We start from the raw sequence: 18,288 nt of genomic DNA, 5'->3' as shown, positions 1-18,288 counted from the left end.
TAGTCTTCTTCTTCTTCTCCGCCTTTGTGTTTCCCTCCCCCGGCTTCGGTTACTTCGAACCTTCATAAAGGCCGGCCTCACCTCCTGGCTCCCGGCACAGCACAGCACAGCAGGGCGCGACGCGTTCCCCGGACCAGACCAGCCCCAGGCGACACGCAGTCACGGAGAGAGTTGGGAGAACGGAGGTGGCCGGGAGGAAGATGAAGGCCAAGAGCGGCGCCGCCGCCGGGGAGAGGAGGCCGGTGCTGTCGAGGACCATACTGCTCCTCTGCGCCTGCAGCTTCGGCCTCGGCATGCTCTTCACCGACCGGTGAGCCCCTCTCCTCTCCTCCACCCCCTAGATTGGTTTTCTCGCCTGACCCGCCGTGGGCTCGCTTCCTGGCGGGTTTCTTGGATGCATCTGCTCGCCGGTTGCGCGACGCGGTGCCCTGCTCGCCTTAGGCCTGCGGCTGATGCGTGTTCTATGGCGTAGGTTCGGAGCGATGCCGGACTTGAAGAGCCCGGTGGTGGCGCAGCGGCGGCGCCAGGAAGAGGAGCTGCAGATCGTTTCTGAAGATTTTATTGCCAAGACGGTACGTTAGGGCGGCTGACTAATCAATGAACCTCTTCTAGTACTTATTTATGTTGATGGAACTTATGCTTGGTTGCATTTTAAAAAGTACTAGTACTACTTCATGTTTGTAAACTTTGGCATCATCAATAATTTTAGCAATGCAGAAACGGCTGTAAACACCCATTGATACTTTGATAGGGATTATCTGTTTTTGGCACCTGGTTTACTTCAGAAAAAAAGAATAAACAAGGTTTATCAACATAAGATAAATAAGGTTATTTTTTTTACAAGAAATAGTTGCAAGTGAAAATGGATATTTAAATGAGAAAATCCTGATATTCTTCAGTTTCCCCTTTGATATGTAAATTCTGTGAACACCTTCATTTCTTTCTTTCTTTCTTTCTTTCAGAAACCATCTGACGACAGGGACGTCATGGGAGAAGTGGCCAAGACTCATGAGGCCATACAGTAAGTTGACATCAGTCCTGAAAATTGTTCCGAAACTCTCTACATTTTTATGCTTTTATTAGGGGACTAATACGGATTATATCATTTTGTGTCTAGATATTTAGACAAGTCGATTGCCACGCTACAGATGGAGCTGGCAGCGCGGCGCAGCAAGCATGAGCTGCTTGAGAGTGCGGATGGCATGAGGCAGGACAGGAAAAAGGCTTTTGTGGTGATCGGGATCAACACCGCCTTCAGTAGCAAGAAGCGCCGGGATTCTGTCAGGGAGACCTGGATGCCTCAAGGTTCATTACTTTGCAATGCTACCTGATTGTCTCCCTTGTTTTGGCCTAGCTGTTGCTTGCTGGATTTCTTGTTCTTAGTTACAACCGATGCAGAGGAATGTGTATTTAATCAAATTGGATGGTGGTGTGCAGCTAGTGAGGAAATTACATAGAAATGGTGCAAGTACAGAATCAAGGGATCAAATAGGATCATCTATCATCATAGCAAATAGAATCAATTAAACGTGATCATTTATCAACGTAACAACTAGATTAATCAAACAGGTTTATTTATCATCATAGCTCATACAGTTTGTTGCCTGTGTACTTTCTGCTAAGAGTTGAGCTATTTAGATTGGGGTGGATCATTTAGTTGGCTGACAGTTATTTCACCACACATATCTCTTCGTTATTTATCAGGTGAGAAACTCAAGAAATTGGAAGAGGAAAAGGGAGTCGTCATTCGATTCATGATCGGTCATAGGTAAGGTTACCGACACAATATTTTATAACTTGTTGCAAAATTTTCGTAAGATGAGGTTCCGTAAAAGGAAAATCGTAACATAGAATAGATATATTGTAAATATCTCCATGGAAAGCTTACATATTTTACCCAAGAAAAGGATTCCACAAAGCCTCAGTTTCTTGTTCTGTTTTGATTTTCAGAGGTTTCTGTAGTTATTCACTCCAAAAGACAGATTTCACTCAAACTTCAGTAGATTGTATTACTATTTTTTCAGAACACAAACTGTGCTGCAGCCTTTTCTTTTTAGTATTAGGAATCCTTGGCAGAGGATCTTATATATATTTCGATAAGTCTAAATGTAGTAACCTGTGTTTATGCTTTACAGCCCGGCATCGAACAGCGCCCTTGATCAGGCGATAGACGTGGAAGATGCTATTCATCATGACTTTCTTAGGCTGGTATGGCGTTACCCTCCAAACACTGAATTGCATCATTTCTTTCCCCTTTCTGTTAAACCACAATCAGCCAAATCTTCTTGACATCATTGATTTGAGGTGTCAACAGTTCAACACTGAAGTTAATTTGGATATAATTCTCAAAGTTTTTTTTTTCTTATTCTGACATCCATCCGCGCGTGTAGGACCATGTTGAAGGTTACCACAAGCTATCTGCAAAGACCAAGACATTCTTCTCCACTGCTGTGGCCTCATGGGATGCTGATTTTTATGTCAAGGTGGATGACGATGTCCATGTCAACCTAGGTATGCTGTTGTTACATATAAATATACCTTATGAAATCCCAATAATATTGGAGAGAACTAAGTGATGTATTTTGTACAGGAATGCTCCTCACAACCCTCGGGCGGCACAAATTGAAACCCCGTGTCTACATTGGCTGTATGAAGTCTGGACCGGTTCTTTCCGACAAGTAAACCTTCTGAAAACACTATCTAGCTATTACAGTCGAAGTATCAGTGCATCCTACTATTTTATAAGTACTGAATATCACTGCACTTGTTCAGAAGTTCGAAATACCACGAGCCCGAGTTCTGGAAGTTCGGAGAAGACGGGAACAAGTACTTCCGGCACGCGACCGGGCAGATATACGCCATCTCAAAGGACCTCGCCACCTACATCTCAGTCAATAAGTAAGACTATAGAGCAGGCAATGATCATTCAGGCAACATTTCCATTTGATGACTAGCAACTGACGCCGCCGTGTTTTCGTCGTATCACCCAGCCCCCTTCTGCACAAATTCGCGAACGAAGATGTGTCGCTGGGAGCATGGTTCATCGGGCTAGATGTGGAGCACATCGACGACAGGGACATGTGCTGCGGAACGCCACCAGGTCAGTTCCTTTCAGTTGTTATTATCTACACCATGCACCGTCCCTGAAGATTTGGCACTAACATTTCATTTCTGGAACGTCTTCGGTATCAGACTGCGAGTGGAAGGCCCAGGCGGGGAACGCATGCGTTGCGTCGTTTGACTGGAGGTGCAGCGGGGTCTGCAACCCAGTCGAGCGGCTCAAGGACGTGCACATGAGGTGCGGCGAAGGAGACGAAGCGATCTGGAGCGCCTCATTCTGACGAGGTCCTAACAAGTATTCAGAGTCAAGAGGTTCTGTCCGGGTATAGATGTAGACAGTGCAGATCATATATAGCTGCCTGAAGGCTCCCCGAGTGTGAGATCAGACCGCAACACGATTGGGTGGGAGATGTCAAGAGAAGAGATGATTTGGCGTATTATCTGATGAAGGAACAAACAGGAGGAGAATACCGGACGGACACACCTCTTATTATTTTCTTTCTCTCTCTTTTGTATCTTGTAGAGGTAGAGGTGATAGTCATATACAGATGCAGGGGCTTGTTTGGGGGCACACATGTTGATTTTCTCCGTACATAAACATAACTGCATTCAATTAATTGATTCATTTCGTCTGCTACCATTATGTGATCATCCTTGAAGCAGTTGGAAGTTGAACAAAGCTCGGCTTTGTGTATAACCAAGAGATCATCGTTGTCTGCGCCGTCTTTTGTCTTTTGTACTGCGTGTGCCACAGTTAAGGAAGCTGGCATCTTCGTAAGCTCCTTCCACGGGAGATGAGATCACGACTGCTTATTTGTTTCCTGCCGGCTTTCTGTTTTGCTCAAAATCAACCTATGGATCAGATGCAAAATTGTCATTCACTCCCAGGCTTGACCCTAACTCGAAACAACCTAAAACGTCTTTCCGTTGCACGATAATATAAAGAGAAGTGCTTCGGTACACCCCCCTTCACAAAACGTATAAAGGATAGTATGAACTTTTCACAAATTGTATTCACTTTTCTACATGGAACGTATACGCTGTAGGTTCGTATAATACCCGACGATACCATCTATATGTATCACCCACTATGCTTTTGGAAAATCACCGGTTTGTATAATACTTGTAACTTGTGTTGGATCGTCTGGATTATATGTATACGTTTTTCAGTTTTAATCGTCAAAAAAATGGATGTCCTTGGCTGGATTCGAGCTCTGCCCTCCCGCACTACGTGTAAGCGCACAAACCATCTAGGATAGCATATCTGATTTGGTTAACAGCCTTGTCTTCTGCTTCTTGTCTGGGAGACATAACGCGAAGAAAAAAACACAACACCTTCACTCTTTAGTTTATGTTTCTTTTTTTTGCACTGTTTTCTTTAGGATTTCTAGTTTTCCTGTTTTGTTCATAAAAAACTAATATTTGTATTTTTAAAAATTGTACATAAATTTCAAAAAAAATGTTCATGCTTTTCATACTTGCCCAGAATGTCAAAATACGAACAGTATTTTGGAAAATAACAAAAGTTTGAACACTAACATTTTTTGAAAAACAGTAACAAATTTGGAATTCCAACAAAACAGAAAAATACGAACAAAATTTGAATTCTAAAAAAATATATAATGAGAAATAGAAACAATAATAAACATAATAAAAAGAAAAAGAAAAAGACGGTTCACTACCTACCAGAAGGTCCCAAAACAGGAAAAAATGGCTAGGAAGCCGAGGTTCCCAAAACCGAGAAAGTTTTTTGCAAATTTCCTTAGTGAACTTTCTTTTTGAATTTTTGTGAAAATTTTAAATCCATGAATATTTTTAAAACAACTGATGAACTTTTTCAAATCCGCGAGCTCTTGGACCGGCCCAACACGCGCCCGACGAGAGCAATGTCGCCGCCTAGTTGGGCCAAGGCCTAAGCGTTTTATTTTCTTTTCTATTTTTAAGAATTATAAAAAGTTCACGTATTTAAGAAACAAAAAAGAAAAGGAAAAAACAAACAGAAAATGTTGTGCTTTCCAGTATTGTATTTCAAGTGTGAGAAAACTTACGTAACACTTGAGGTCCTGCTGTCTAGCTGGTCATTGCGGCTGTGCGAATTGTTGAAGGACCTAAGATCGAATCCTGCGGCGCGCACCTCTTTTTATAGCGGTTTCAAAAAAAAGGATGAATGTGCTGAATGGGCCAGCCCAGGACTGCAGGGTGTGCACGTCCGTTCACGTACGGCGTATACGTGATTCTAAAAAAAACAGCGTATATGTGAAGAGTTTGACTATCATGCCCTTACTTATGAAGAGGTATGGGCTAATCTGAGTCGTCCTTATGTTTAGGGGGGTGTACCGAAGCAGAAGTGTAATAGAGAAGTGTAAAAGGCTCAGGTATTGGAGGGCAAACGGTGCATCTCCAAACTAGGCGTCTTTTCAAAATCTTGTGTTGAGGTTATTGCCCACCGAGAAAGAACATCTCGAAAGATTTCAACCTTAACTCTCATCAGACGAGTGATTGACAAAAAACTACCACGTTAGGGCTTGCTCGGTTGAGGTGGAATTGAAGGGGATTGAGGGGGAATTAATCCCCTACAGGCCAAAATTCCTGCAAATCCCCCCCAATCCACTTGGGGATGGGATTAACCGAACAAAGCCTTAGGCTTTGTTCGGTTGCCTCATGGTAGATTCCACGTGTGGTTTCTAACCTCCCAGGGATTTGATGATCCCCGTCTTGTCACCCGACCCCCACCATTCCCCGTCCATATGAAATCCCTGTGTGCATAACCTGTTCGGTTGGTTGCTCCCCTGCTAATCCATACACAAAGACAACGTTGTTCCATAGAATTAAAAGACCACACAGCCTACATGCTTTTTTGCAGTAAGAAAATATTACAGAACATAAGAGAAGAAACTGTATAAGATATACAGATGTTACATAATTTATTTATCTCAAATAAACAGTAAAATCGATGAAGATATAATACAGATGTTACATAATTTATCTCAAATAGACAGCAAAATAATTCAAAAATTCTCAGTTGTCCCAAACTGGAATCGGTCACTTTCAGAATATGGTTTAGCATCTCTGGAAAATCATGCAAGATATAATACAGATGTTACATAATTTATCTCGCCGATGTCGCTTCCGTAGCGATCGATACACTGCATTGGCAATGAAGGCAGTTAGTTCATATAAAAGGACTAATATGAGAGCAGTATACATGAACAAAGAAATAAATATGAGATGTCTTACTTTTGGCAATCAACAATCAAGTGAGCAAAGAAATACTAACAAGATATATATTGACCAGCTAGCAAAGAAATATCAAATGGACAGCAACATCGTATCCATATGCACCAAACAGATCACAACTATATGGTAAAAACTTAAAACACATGGATTGATCCAGGCACATAAAATTGGAGTCTTTGCTAAGTTATCAAACAACAACAGCACGATGAGAGGCATCAACAACCATTGTTAAAAGGAACAACTGTTAACAAGTTGCAGTAGTTATATAACTTTGTTTTTATTATCATCAACAACCAGAATAAGAAATGGACCTTTTGATGTGAGCTAGTTGAACCATCAGCTTCAGGTTACTAGATGAACAAGGCAGGTTCATGTGATCTAGATGAACATGCGAGTCCCAGTAGGGGTACCATGAAAACCAAGGTTGTACATCAAAACTACATGCTAGCAACATGCATATTAAATAGAAGCAGAATTTGAGTACCTGAGTTATTCCATTTCAGCTCTCAGCCACATAAGTGCAGTCTCCGGTCTGGCACTCATGAAAATCTCTCGGTTCTCAGGGATCTTGAAGACTCGGAAGGCCTTGACTTCTTCTTCAGGTGTGATGTCCATTGTTTTGAGCAGATCAATGCAATTTTTGATAGAGTACTCATCCACAACCCTTGGCTTATTCCTCTCATCCTCCACCTGCTTCGCCCTTATTTCCAGGTACTTCTCCATCATCGCAGCCACATCACCATTCGCCCCCCTCCGTCTCTTTGGTTCTTTCTCTTCTCCATTTCTTGAGGGTACAATAGCCAAATTTGGTTGAGTTTGCTGGGGCTCCACAGTAATGTTTTCTTGCACATACACCTCCTCAACATCTTCATCAATCTGCACCCTTTCTCCTCCAAGATTCTCACCATCAGCTGATGTTTCTCCTTGATTCTCGCCAGCTCCTCCAAGATTCTCGAGTTGTGATTGGGTTGAGCAATGTGATGACTCGATAGAGGTGAAGTTATATGTCCCTTCTGCAGTTTGGCCTACAAGTTAAAGTGACAATCAAGTATAAGATTTCAAACTAGAAGAGTAAACAAACATAAAACAATGACAGTTGATAACTAACCATCATGCAATTCTCCCAAAGCTTCAAAAAGAGGGAAGGCCTTTGTCTTGAACTTTCCAACTTTAGGGTGTGACTACATAGTTGACAAGAAAATGATATTAGAGCATGCAACAAGAATGAAACTTTTAGGGAATAACAATGACATTCTTACTATGATGATGTTTTTCCAAAGTGGTGGATCCGCTAGAATCTTGCACTGCTGGTCGTCCCATGAAACGCCGCTTTGCTTCCTTATCTCTTTGATCATCTTGTATTCTCTTTTTAACTCTTTCTCCTTTTCTTGGATTTTCTTCTTCTCATACCTAGCATAAGGATTCTTTTGGTGGAATTTCTTCACTATCGTATTCCATGCTTCAGAGCTCCATCCATTTTGACCCTTATGTTCAGGTGTATCATGCTCACGAAGCAAGTCCACAAGATCTTTCTCAAGGCTTGCATTCCATTGCGCTCTGTCTTCTGCATTTCCACATTGCATGTTAATGTACCTTTTTCTATCTTAACTATTTTGGTTTTAAGAAAATAAAGTCCCGACTAGAGAAATAAAGTCACGGCTAGTTTATTACCTTTGGGAGACCCTCTCCTCCTCTTTGTCACACTGCCTGTAGGAGGTGATGCTCTATCCCTTTCGACAACTTTTTTGAGGAGGCTCAACCTTGGTGACCCTCGAGCAGTCATCATAGTGACTTCTGAACAATATTCATGACATGAACAACAGAAAAAAACATAAACTTCTACACTAAACTTATTACTACTACACTACAAATGACAAGTTATGCATGTTGATAATCAGCCCACATTTGATGAGCAATGGCATCTCTAAGGTTGTCGCCTTCATGGTTGATTTGATGATTTTGAGGAATATCACCGTCAGGAAGATCCACAAAATTCATGACAGGTATATTGTTTGGTTGGTTATCTAACCAACGCTCATCTCCTCTTTCAGATCGGATGATGTTATGTAAGATTGCCGCCGCTGCTGGTAGCTTGACTTGGTTCTCTATTCGATGATGCGTGCCCACTTTTAGGATTGGGAACCGCTTCTTCAAGATTCCTAATCCCCGTTCGATGTGATTTCGTAACACGGCATGCCGGAGATTGAATAGCTCCCTGTGATTTTGGGGTCGACGACGACCGCATGCAAACTCCTTCAAATGGTACCGAACACCACGATACGGTGCCAAGAAGTAAGGTGTGTTGGCATAACCACCATCAACCAGATAAAACTTGCCCGGAGGTACATGAAACCCGCTGTTAAGTGCTGACCGAAGAACTTTAGCATCAGTAGCAGATCCCTCCCAGCCACAAGAAATGAAGGTGAAGTTCAGGTCGAAGTCGCACATGACCATAACATTATGGCTTAGGGTCCCTTTCCTATTTCTGAATGGTGCGGCTTTTTCTCCTGAAATTGTTATGGGAACATGTGTCCCATCAATTGCCCCAATGCAGTTCTGCAACGAAATACTATAACTTAGCACCTATAACATGAATAGTAAGTTATTGATGTGGATCAAAGTTGGCGAAGCAAAAACCTGAAAATAAGGAAAGAATCTCGTGTCCGACTGAATCTTCGGATGCACTTGAGTGGGATTTGGAGGCTTCAAAAAATGCTTGGAGAGAATAGGGATGATGTCAAAGAAATTCTTCATTTGCCAATGGAAAGTATCCCCGCTGTGACCAAACCGAACTTGAAGGTCTTCAAATGAAGAATTATGGGACAACATCCACAAAAATGATGCTAGTTTCTCTTCGACTTTAATTCTGGTATCTTTCACCAACTTCTCCCTTCGAAGATAATTAGCTAAAGATTTGAAGATATGCGGCTCCATCCTAAATGCTACCCGACAGTTTTTGACGTGCCCTTCGAGTAACTCCTTAACAAACATCTCGCCTGTTAGCGATGATGTATGGCGTGGAATCCTCCGCTCCCTAAGAGCAACTCCATCGGTCTCTATCAAATGTAGTGCAGGGAAAACAAATAACATCATTTCGTCATCCTCCTCCTCCCTCTTCCTAACACGATCCCTCATTTCCGGATCCATTCCAAGTCTAAAGAAGAAAAATGCCGCTAGTTATTACTACTACACCTAAACAGTAAGAGTGCAAGTTGTACAAACAAACAGTTCATATGTCCGGCATCTGAACATCATCTAACAGAAAGGACAACAGTGGAAAAAAGGACAACTGCAATGTCTAGTAATGTCAATAGGAAGGAGGTAGCACTTCAGCTCAAATTCTTCAACAACTACAACGTCTAGTAATGTCAGATATTAACATAGCTCTCAGCTTACCAAGAAAACAGTTTGTAACACAGATCTATTGACCAAGCAATAATAATCAACAGTAATATGAATAAGGAGAAGATTAAAACAACATGATTAATCTACCTTGTCCTTCACGATGCTGCCCAATTCAGGGTCTTGGCGACGAAGCTAGCCTATAGAAAATGGAGACAAAATACGGAATTAGCTATATTTTCGTTATGTACACAAACTGCACTATGTATATTTAGATAATCAAGAACAAGAATCAAGAACAGATGATGATTACACACCATGAAGCAGTGCCGATTCTACTCAACAGGCTTGAACAGGCTCAAGCCTGCCCTAAAAAATCGCCAAAAAAATTACTACTAAGCGCACTAGTTAGGCCTAGCCTAGAAAATAAAAACTTCCAGCCATCTTATTGCATCACACTGCACTGCCTCCAACAAAAATTAACGTATTTGAAGTTCAGCCTACCCTCCATTTGCGTCCTAGATTCGCCACTGCCATGAAGAGAACAACTTATATACTCTGCCAATGATCATACCAGAAGTATCTAATGTTCAGAAAGAAGAACATGCTATTTGAAAATTAATTTGCATGTTGCAGTTTGAACAGACTAAAATGTTGACGACAACTGCAGGAATGAACAACAGCATATACGATCTTAGCTGATGAATGAGTAAAACACATTTCTTAGCCAATGCAACTACACATACTTCTCAGTAATTAACTGAACCAAAAAAAATATGAATGAGTAATTAACTTATCAGCATAGGTAACCTAGCTGACCTTCCTTTCTCATTTCAATATTCAGTGACAACACCCAGCAAGCAACCACTGCATTGCCTATCTAAATAACAATTGATGCTAGTTCCTAGGAAACCCCAAGAAAGTCTGACCTTGACATTTGGGAAGACAGATCAAGATCCGGCTAGGTTTTCATGGAGGGGGCGAATCAGTGCTGCTAGAGAGAGAGACAGTGGGAGGGGGAGGGGGAGAGAGAACTAACCAGAGATCTCGTCGCCTGCAGCAACCACTTCTCCAGAGCTAGGGTTCCGGCCGCGGCAAGGGGGCGGCGGGGGAGATGGGACAATCAGAGGTTAGCTAGGGTTCAGGAAGGGCTTCGTGGCAGGTCATCGAACCAGGGGGACGCCCTCCTCTCCGCGTAGGTTGCGCCGCCGCCGCCGTCCACTCGCCGCCGCCGCCGTCCGCTTCTGTCGCCTCGCTCGGGAGAGACGAAACGAGCGCCTCGCTCGGGGATTGCTTCCACGGGGTGCCAGGAGATGTTTTTTTCCGCGTGGGTTTGGAGGGGTTTGGGCCGGGGAAAGACCACACGGGGCTTAACCGAATGGAAAAAACTGGATGGGCCGGGTTTATTCCCCGGCGGGGGAAATCCCTGCGGACCCGCGTGGATTAGACCCAAAACCTCGCGGGGCTGGGCTTAACCGAACAAGGACTTAGGGGTTTGTGTCCCACAGAACTACCACTTTAAAAAAAGTGACCGAAAACTACCAATTTTTTCTAATTTTGTGACAAAAACTATCACTTTCAGATAATTACCAGTTTAGGCGATTTAAACATGTTTATGACAGGCGGGGCCATCTGTCAGCGCTGACATGGCGTCAAAGTCAACTTCACAGGAGAGGCGGACGACGAGCGCCGGCGCGTGCAAGCTCGTCGGCAGGAACCTGGCGGCGGCTACGTCGGGAAGGGCTCGAGATCGGGCGCGAGTTCCCCCACGCCGGCATCCGGCAGGGGCAGCTGCGTCGGCCTCGTCCGAACTCGGGGCGGCAGTTACGTGCGGCGGGGCGTTGGAGGCCCGAGGCGACGGCGGCGAGCGCCGGCATCGGGCGCTTGCTTGCAGCGCCAGCCCGGAGCGGCAGTAGCATGCAGCATCGCGGGCGGAGCGGTGCGAGACGGCTGCGGCACAGGCGCAGGCGGGCGGCGGCGGCGCAGCTCGTCAGGTGCGGCCAGTCGCCGGCGGGGCACGTGCGGGTGGCGGGCTGCGATGCAGCAGCAGCATGCGTCGGCAAGGGGAGCAGGGGAGCAAAGCAGCAGCCGTAGTGGCAAGGGGAGCAGGGGAGCAAAGCAGCAGCGCAGACGTGCGAGACGAGTGCAGCAGCAGCCGTAGTTGCCAGCAGCAAGAGGTGACGGGGGCGGGTTCAGCTGCTGCACGGGGCCGTGACGCCGGGCCCACCCCGCTGAGCCCGGTGGACGGCGGCGGAGGTGGCGCGCAGGTGCACACGAGGTGTTCGAAAAAATGCCACAAAGAGAGAGGAGGAAGAAGGAGGAGGTTGACGCTGACAGATGGGCCCCGCCTGTTATAAACATGTTTAAATCGTCTAAACTGATAATTATCTGAAAGTGGTAGTTTTTAGTCATAAAATTAAAAAAATTGATAGTTTTCGGTCAATTTTTTTAAAGTGGTAGTTCCGTGAGACGCAAACTTTAAAGTGGTAGTTTTTTGTCAATCACTCCTCATCAAACCTTTCTAAAACGAAGAATTCAGCATCTTTGCTGAAACTTGGGACATGGTCTTGGGCCGAATGTTTTGTTTTGCGGCAACTCTTGCCAACCACCTTACCCGGCAAGCAACTTGAACAACCATTTTCTAGTAAGCATTTGTCCTTGGTTTCAAGGTACTCAATCCCAGGTTACCCTTGATCTTTCAGCCTACAAAGAACATTCTACCGCCATATGCATTGGCTTCATATTTGGTTTACGCTACATCGAATGGAGTAGCAACCATCATTCACTGTGATTTTTATGCGGTTAGAGCGGGTGGGCTAAGGAGGTTTTTACCCAACATGAATGTAAGCATAATCTTTGGATTGAATCACTGCCTCCCTTGATTTTTTGTTGCTAGCTTACCAAACGCTTGGTAGGCATAGTATCTTTTTTTTGCGGGTCCGCATAGTATCTTCTTGATGCTATATTTTGAGTTATAAAAGTGCCCTTTATAAAAGAAATAGCTAGATGATAATTCATTTACTCATCACATTGCCAAAAGAATGAATATGTAAAGGACATATCCAGTGCTAGAAGCTCACCCACCAAGTGAATAATCCATACCCTCTTGGGTAGTTTAAAGAAGGAAAACATAGACATCAATAAAACTGGTATGAACAACATTGATAAGGACAACTCCCCCATAGGAGAGCTTGCTCTTCCACCTATCAAGTTTCTTTTTATAATGGATTATCAATACACTTCCACTCTTTATTCAAGAGCTTATGATAGAAAACTGGGATACCGAGGCATCAAAATAGAAGTGAGCATGACTCACAACTGAAAAGTTCCTTGTACTAGTGTTCAACTTCTTTGGCATTCCAAAACAAAAGAACACACTTTCATGAAACCTTTAATACACCATTGACGCCTGAACATGCCACGAGTGATCACTTTGGTCCTTATAGTTGTAGAATACCGAAAAGTGGTGTAAAATCTTTGCTTTCATATGCAATACAGTGCACTCGTCATCCGTAGATGTTAACTGCGTTAACATGGCACCATGTTTTCCGTTGGCGTGTCGGTGTGGCGCGGGCCTTCTTGCAGCGGCGGACAGGCTGGCTCGCATAGTATCCGTCTCTATGACCATTGGATCCTACCTATCAGTGGACACTACAAAGGAATAATTGATATGAAAAATGGTAGCCTCCTAGGGACAAACCGATGACATCGTCGTTATCCCGTCACCCGTGCTAGCCACTCCACCCAATGTCTTTAATGTATAGATATGATAACTAGGCTTTATGTCTTGTAACCAAACACACTCGTGGGGCTTAGATGGGTTGCAATCAATATGGCCTATTTTCCACATGTTAGTTTCTTTTTCCTTTTTAAAAAATTATGTAAATCATAACCACATTAATAAAAATAAATATAAATGATATACATACAAATAAAATAATGTTCTTTAAAAAATGTTTATGTAGTTTAAAAGTATTAATGTATAATTTTGAAATATTCATATAATTAAAATCATATTTATGAATTACCAAAATATTTTTATAATTTAAATAATATTCTTTTGATGATCTGCATCACACTAGAATCATATCTATCTTTCCATACACAATTTCTTGTTTATTTTATTTAAAAATAATTTTTGCAAACATACAAACTTTATTAAAAAATGTGAACACTTTTTAAAATGAAACAAACATTTTCTTAGAGCATATCACTTTTACATACCACATTTATATTTTATTAAATGCATGAATTTTTAAAATTTTATACAAAATTATTTAAATACATAAGAGATTTTCATACTTACACCAATATATGTTATTAAATACATGAACACCTTTTGAAATTAAACATTTTTTAAATAATTGATACAATTTATTTTAGTTGTATGAATGTATGATAGTTAAATATTTTCAAAAATTACACAAACATTTTTCAAAATAAGTTATTTTATTTGTATGAACATTATTTCATAAATACAAATTCACTGCTGTGATTTTAATTTACATGTTGTTTTTACATATTTCTAAAAAATGAAATAACTTTTTGTGCTAAACACACTTGCTTTTCTGATAAATGTCCAAATACATTTCTATAAAATGAAAACACTAATATGTAAAATGGGCCACCCTGATTGCAGCCCATTTAGCCGCATGAGCCTGTCCTCAGTCCATGCGTTGTAATAGCATCGCTTGCATTTTTGTCAAAAAAAAAACATCGCTTGCATTGGGTTACAAGACATAAAATCTAGTTATAATCATGGGCGCATTAGGTTGAGTGTCGAGCTCCACGGGAGGGATGGCGCGTGGTCTTCAGTTTCATTTTTCATATGAATTATTTCTTGGTGTTGTTCACTGACAGATGGGACCCAACGACCAACCAGTCTATTCCGTCGCTGTAAGCGGGCCCCTCACCATGTGGGCATGGCAACATAAATATGATGCCACACCATCACATTTAACGTCTGTATTAGACTCGCGTGCCAAGATTTTGAACCACTTTTCTGTAGTGTAAAACTACAAGCACCAAAGTGATCCTCCTTGAAAAGTTCAAACGCCAATGCTGCATTTACCTCTATGAAAGTTAATCTAGAGGAGTGAGGCGTTCTGGCTTCCAGGAACATCTGCAGCTGCGTTGAATAAAAAATCAAAATAAATACTAGAAATTTCTTTAAAAATCTATTTTTTTTGGCATGATAGATAATTTGGTGTGTGATGTGCGGTCCAAATTTAATCATTTGGACATCTGAGTAGTTCTCGGTAAAAAGACAAATTTGGGGTCTGTTAAACAGTGTACTATTCATATACTATTTTGATCCAATTTGTCTTTTTTTGCTGAAGCTACTCAAATGTCCAAATGCTCTGAAATTTGAAGCGCATCTCACGCACCAAATTATCTATCATGCTTTGTTTTGACCCAATTTTCTTGACAGGGTGTAGATGAGCCCGAGCTCAGAATTGGATATTCGAATCTTGAGCCTAATAATTGTTGAAAAGATGTTTGGACGGTGTTCGATGAAGATGATGGTGCCGTCCGCAACGGTGTTAGATAGAGGCGACACGGTATGGATGTCATGCCACGAGGTGCCCGTAGCAGGACGGCACGTCTAGCATTTACGACAGGCTTCCCTATTTCGGCTACTATTGCAGTATTGCTACGCATCTTCTTGACATTTCCATGTCGCGTCGCCATCTACGTACTGTCCTCCCCTCACTCCTTCGCCGCCTCAGTTTGACTTTTGAGGCATTTTCTTTGCGATCGCAAGGACAAAAGCCTGAGGTTCGTCCACGAATCCTCACCCTCACCGCAGCACATGCAATGCAAGATCACACACACGGGACGAAATACGAGTCGCAAACAAGCACCGGAGCACGCGCACTGGACGAACACGCTGCCTGCCTATATATAGAGAGCGCACACTCTCAAGTCTCACACCCGCCGCTTGGCCATAACTTCACAAAAGATGCTGAGGTCCACCAGTCGCCTTCTGCTGCTCGCGATAGCGGCGAGCCACCTGCTGCTCGCCGCCGCCGGCGCTGGCTGCGGGCCGAGCGGTACGCTCCGGCCGACCCAGAGCCACGCGTGCCAGGACTGCTGCAAGGCCGGGCAGGCGTACCCGACGTACAGGTGCTCGCCGCCGGTCTCCTCGTCCACCCGGGCGGTCATGACGCTGAACGACTTCGACGAGGGCGGCGACGGCGGGGACCCGTCCGAGTGCGACGGCGCGTTCCACCGCAGCTCGGAGCGCGTGGTGGCGCTGTCCACGGGGTGGTACAGCGGGGGCTCCCGCTGCGGCAAGAACATACGGATCCGGGCCAACGGCAGGTCCGTGCTGGCCAAGGTCGTCGACGAGTGCGACACCGTGAACGGGTGCGACCGCGAGCACGCCTTCCAGCCGCCGTGCCGCAACAACGTCGTCGACGCCTCCCAGGCGGTCTGGGATGCGCTGGGCATCACCGGGGAGGAGGTCGGCGAGTACAACATCACTTGGTCGGATGCATGACCTACTCGTGGCGGCTGGCGGGACTAGCTGATGTAAGGTGTATGGACGAATAAAGTGCGTGTCCGAACTCAAAAGGAATAAACGGATCGAAGATGGTGCATGGTACAGTTTGTACGTAATTTATATGTTACGGGCTGAGGTGGAACTATACCTGGCCATCTGTCGGGCCGGGCCTACCAAAACCCAACGCAGAAAACCTAGGCCCGAGCCCATCCTGCCCGGCCATCGGGCCTAAAAATCAGGCCCAAGCCCGACCCATTAGTCAAAAAGCCCGTTAAGCCTTGGGCCGGGCCTCTTCCTTAAACAGCAAATACGACGAGCCTGGTACGGCTATCGGGCTTAAAATCTAGGTCCAGGACCGACCCATGGGCAAGGTCAGGCCGTCCGGGCCGGGTTGCCCATGGCCAGGATTAGTGGCTGGGACCCACCCCAGTTAAATTCAGGAAGGAAGGGGGAGGAGAATAGAGTTTATGGAAGGTTAAGTAGATTGTTCGGAGGCTCTCCGTAGGTATAGAATTTTTGGTCCCAAGCCGTATAGCCAGGCGGCAGGCGCTGCTCTTACCTTTATCCGAGTCTTGATTGCGGCTATCTTGCTCAGCACAGTGGTTAATTGGAATGAAATTTCCAAGTTTAAAAATAAATAAATGAGGCATCTGAATTTCATTTTGGCTTAAGTCGTTTTTTAACGTAATATAGGCAAGCACTCATATATACGCACATACACTCACTTCTAAGAATGAACACGCGCACACTCTATCCCTATGAGTAGCCCCGAGAGACTCAGCCGTCATATCATCTTGAGATTTACGAAGTCACCGTAGGTGCATCGTAGTCGATGGGAACGTCTCCCCCACTAAACGCGTATCGCCGAAAATACCGAAATAAATTCAGGAAAATGCGAGCAACAGGACTTGAACGCTGATGGACTCGGGATACCACTGTCCTTCTAACCATCCAACGGTTGGGCGTCGAAGAGTTTTCCTCGGCTATCTTGCTCAGCACAGTGGTTAATTGGAATGAAATTTCCAAGTTCAAAAATAAATAAATTAGGCATCTGAATTTTCTTTTGGCTTAAGTCGTTTTTAACATAATACAGGCAAGCACTCATATATACGCACATACACTCACTTCTACGAATGAACACGTGCACATTCTATCCCTATGAGTAGCCCCGAGAGACTCAGCCGTCATATCATCTTGAGATTTACGAAGTCATCATAGGTGCATCGTAGTCGATGGGAACGTCTCCCCCACTAAACGCGTATCGCCGAAAATACTGAAATAAATTCAGGAAAATGCAAGCACCAGGACTTGAACGCTGATGGACTCAGGATACCACTATCCTTCTAACCATCCATTCGAAGAGTTTTCCTCTGTATATTTGTGTGGACGACACAATTGTTGCTCTTCTCATCTTCGCTCTTACCTCAGGTGATGCGGCGACTGAGGGAGTCCTGGATTAGAGGGTCCTCGGACAATCGGACTATATGCTTATGCCGGACTGTTGGACTATGAAGATACAAGATTGAAGACTTCATCCCGTGTCTGGATGAGACTCTCCTTTGCGTGGAAGGCAAGCTTGGCGATTCGGATATGTAGATTTCCTTCTCTGTAACCGACTCTGTGTAACCCTAGCCCCCTCTGGTGTCTATATAAACCAGAGGGATTAGTCCGTAGGACAATAACAATCATAATCATAGGCTAGCTTCTAGGGTTAGCCTCTATGATCTCGTGGTAGATCAACTCTTGTAATACGCATATCATCAAGATCAATCAAGTAGGAAGTAGGGTATTACCTCCATAGAGAGAGCCCGAACCTGGGTAAACATCGTGTCCCCCGCCTCCTATTACCATTAGCCTTAGACGCACAGTTCGAGACCCCCTACCCGAGATCCGCCGGTTTTGACACCGACATTGGTGCTTTCATTGAGAGTTCCACTGTGTCATCACCATAAGGCTTGATGGCTCCTTCAATCGTCTACAACGATGCGATCCAGGGCGAGGTTTTCCTCCCCGGACAGATCTTCGTATTCGGCGACTTTGCATTGCGGGCTAACTCGCTTGGTCATCTAGAGCAGATCGATAGTTACGCCCCTGGCCATCAGGTCAGGTTTGGAAGTCTGAACTACACTGCCGACATCCACAGA

At 44.1% G+C, this 18,288-nt stretch overlaps 3 protein-coding genes across 3 annotated transcripts; 2 read left to right on the top strand and 1 right to left on the bottom strand.

Moving 5' to 3' along the window:
• The first annotated feature begins 14 nt into the window (after nucleotides 1–14).
• On the top strand, nucleotides 15–3,700 carry LOC119309940 (beta-1,3-galactosyltransferase 7-like). Its single transcript, XM_037585832.1, has 11 exons — nucleotides 15–310; nucleotides 473–572; nucleotides 963–1,021; nucleotides 1,118–1,305; nucleotides 1,705–1,768; nucleotides 2,136–2,208; nucleotides 2,391–2,511; nucleotides 2,591–2,678; nucleotides 2,773–2,898; nucleotides 2,991–3,100; nucleotides 3,193–3,700. The coding sequence occupies exons 1-11, from the start codon at nucleotides 201–203 to the stop codon at nucleotides 3,339–3,341; spliced, it is 1,188 nt and encodes a 395-aa protein (XP_037441729.1). The 5' UTR covers nucleotides 15–200; the 3' UTR covers nucleotides 3,342–3,700.
• A 3,086-nt stretch (nucleotides 3,701–6,786) lies between these two features.
• LOC119309650 lies at nucleotides 6,787–7,880 on the bottom strand. The gene is made up of 3 exons (XM_037585610.1): nucleotides 7,557–7,880; nucleotides 7,406–7,478; nucleotides 6,787–7,322 (listed from the first exon to the last, which is right to left on the bottom strand). The coding sequence occupies exons 1-3, from the start codon at nucleotides 7,878–7,880 to the stop codon at nucleotides 6,787–6,789; spliced, it is 933 nt and encodes a 310-aa protein (XP_037441507.1).
• A 7,675-nt stretch (nucleotides 7,881–15,555) lies between these two features.
• LOC119309938 (putative ripening-related protein 2) lies at nucleotides 15,556–16,260 on the top strand. The gene has a single exon (XM_037585831.1). The coding sequence runs from the start codon at nucleotides 15,602–15,604 to the stop codon at nucleotides 16,139–16,141; it is 540 nt and encodes a 179-aa protein (XP_037441728.1). The 5' UTR covers nucleotides 15,556–15,601; the 3' UTR covers nucleotides 16,142–16,260.
• The last annotated feature ends 2,028 nt before the right edge of the window (nucleotides 16,261–18,288 follow it).

The sequence above is a fragment of the Triticum dicoccoides genome, chromosome 5B, assembly GCF_002162155.2.
Source record: "Triticum dicoccoides isolate Atlit2015 ecotype Zavitan chromosome 5B, WEW_v2.0, whole genome shotgun sequence".
NCBI lineage: Eukaryota > Viridiplantae > Streptophyta > Magnoliopsida > Poales > Poaceae > Triticum > Triticum dicoccoides.
The sequence above is the reverse complement of the archived record's forward strand: the minus strand, read 5'-3'. Positions and strand labels throughout refer to the sequence as shown.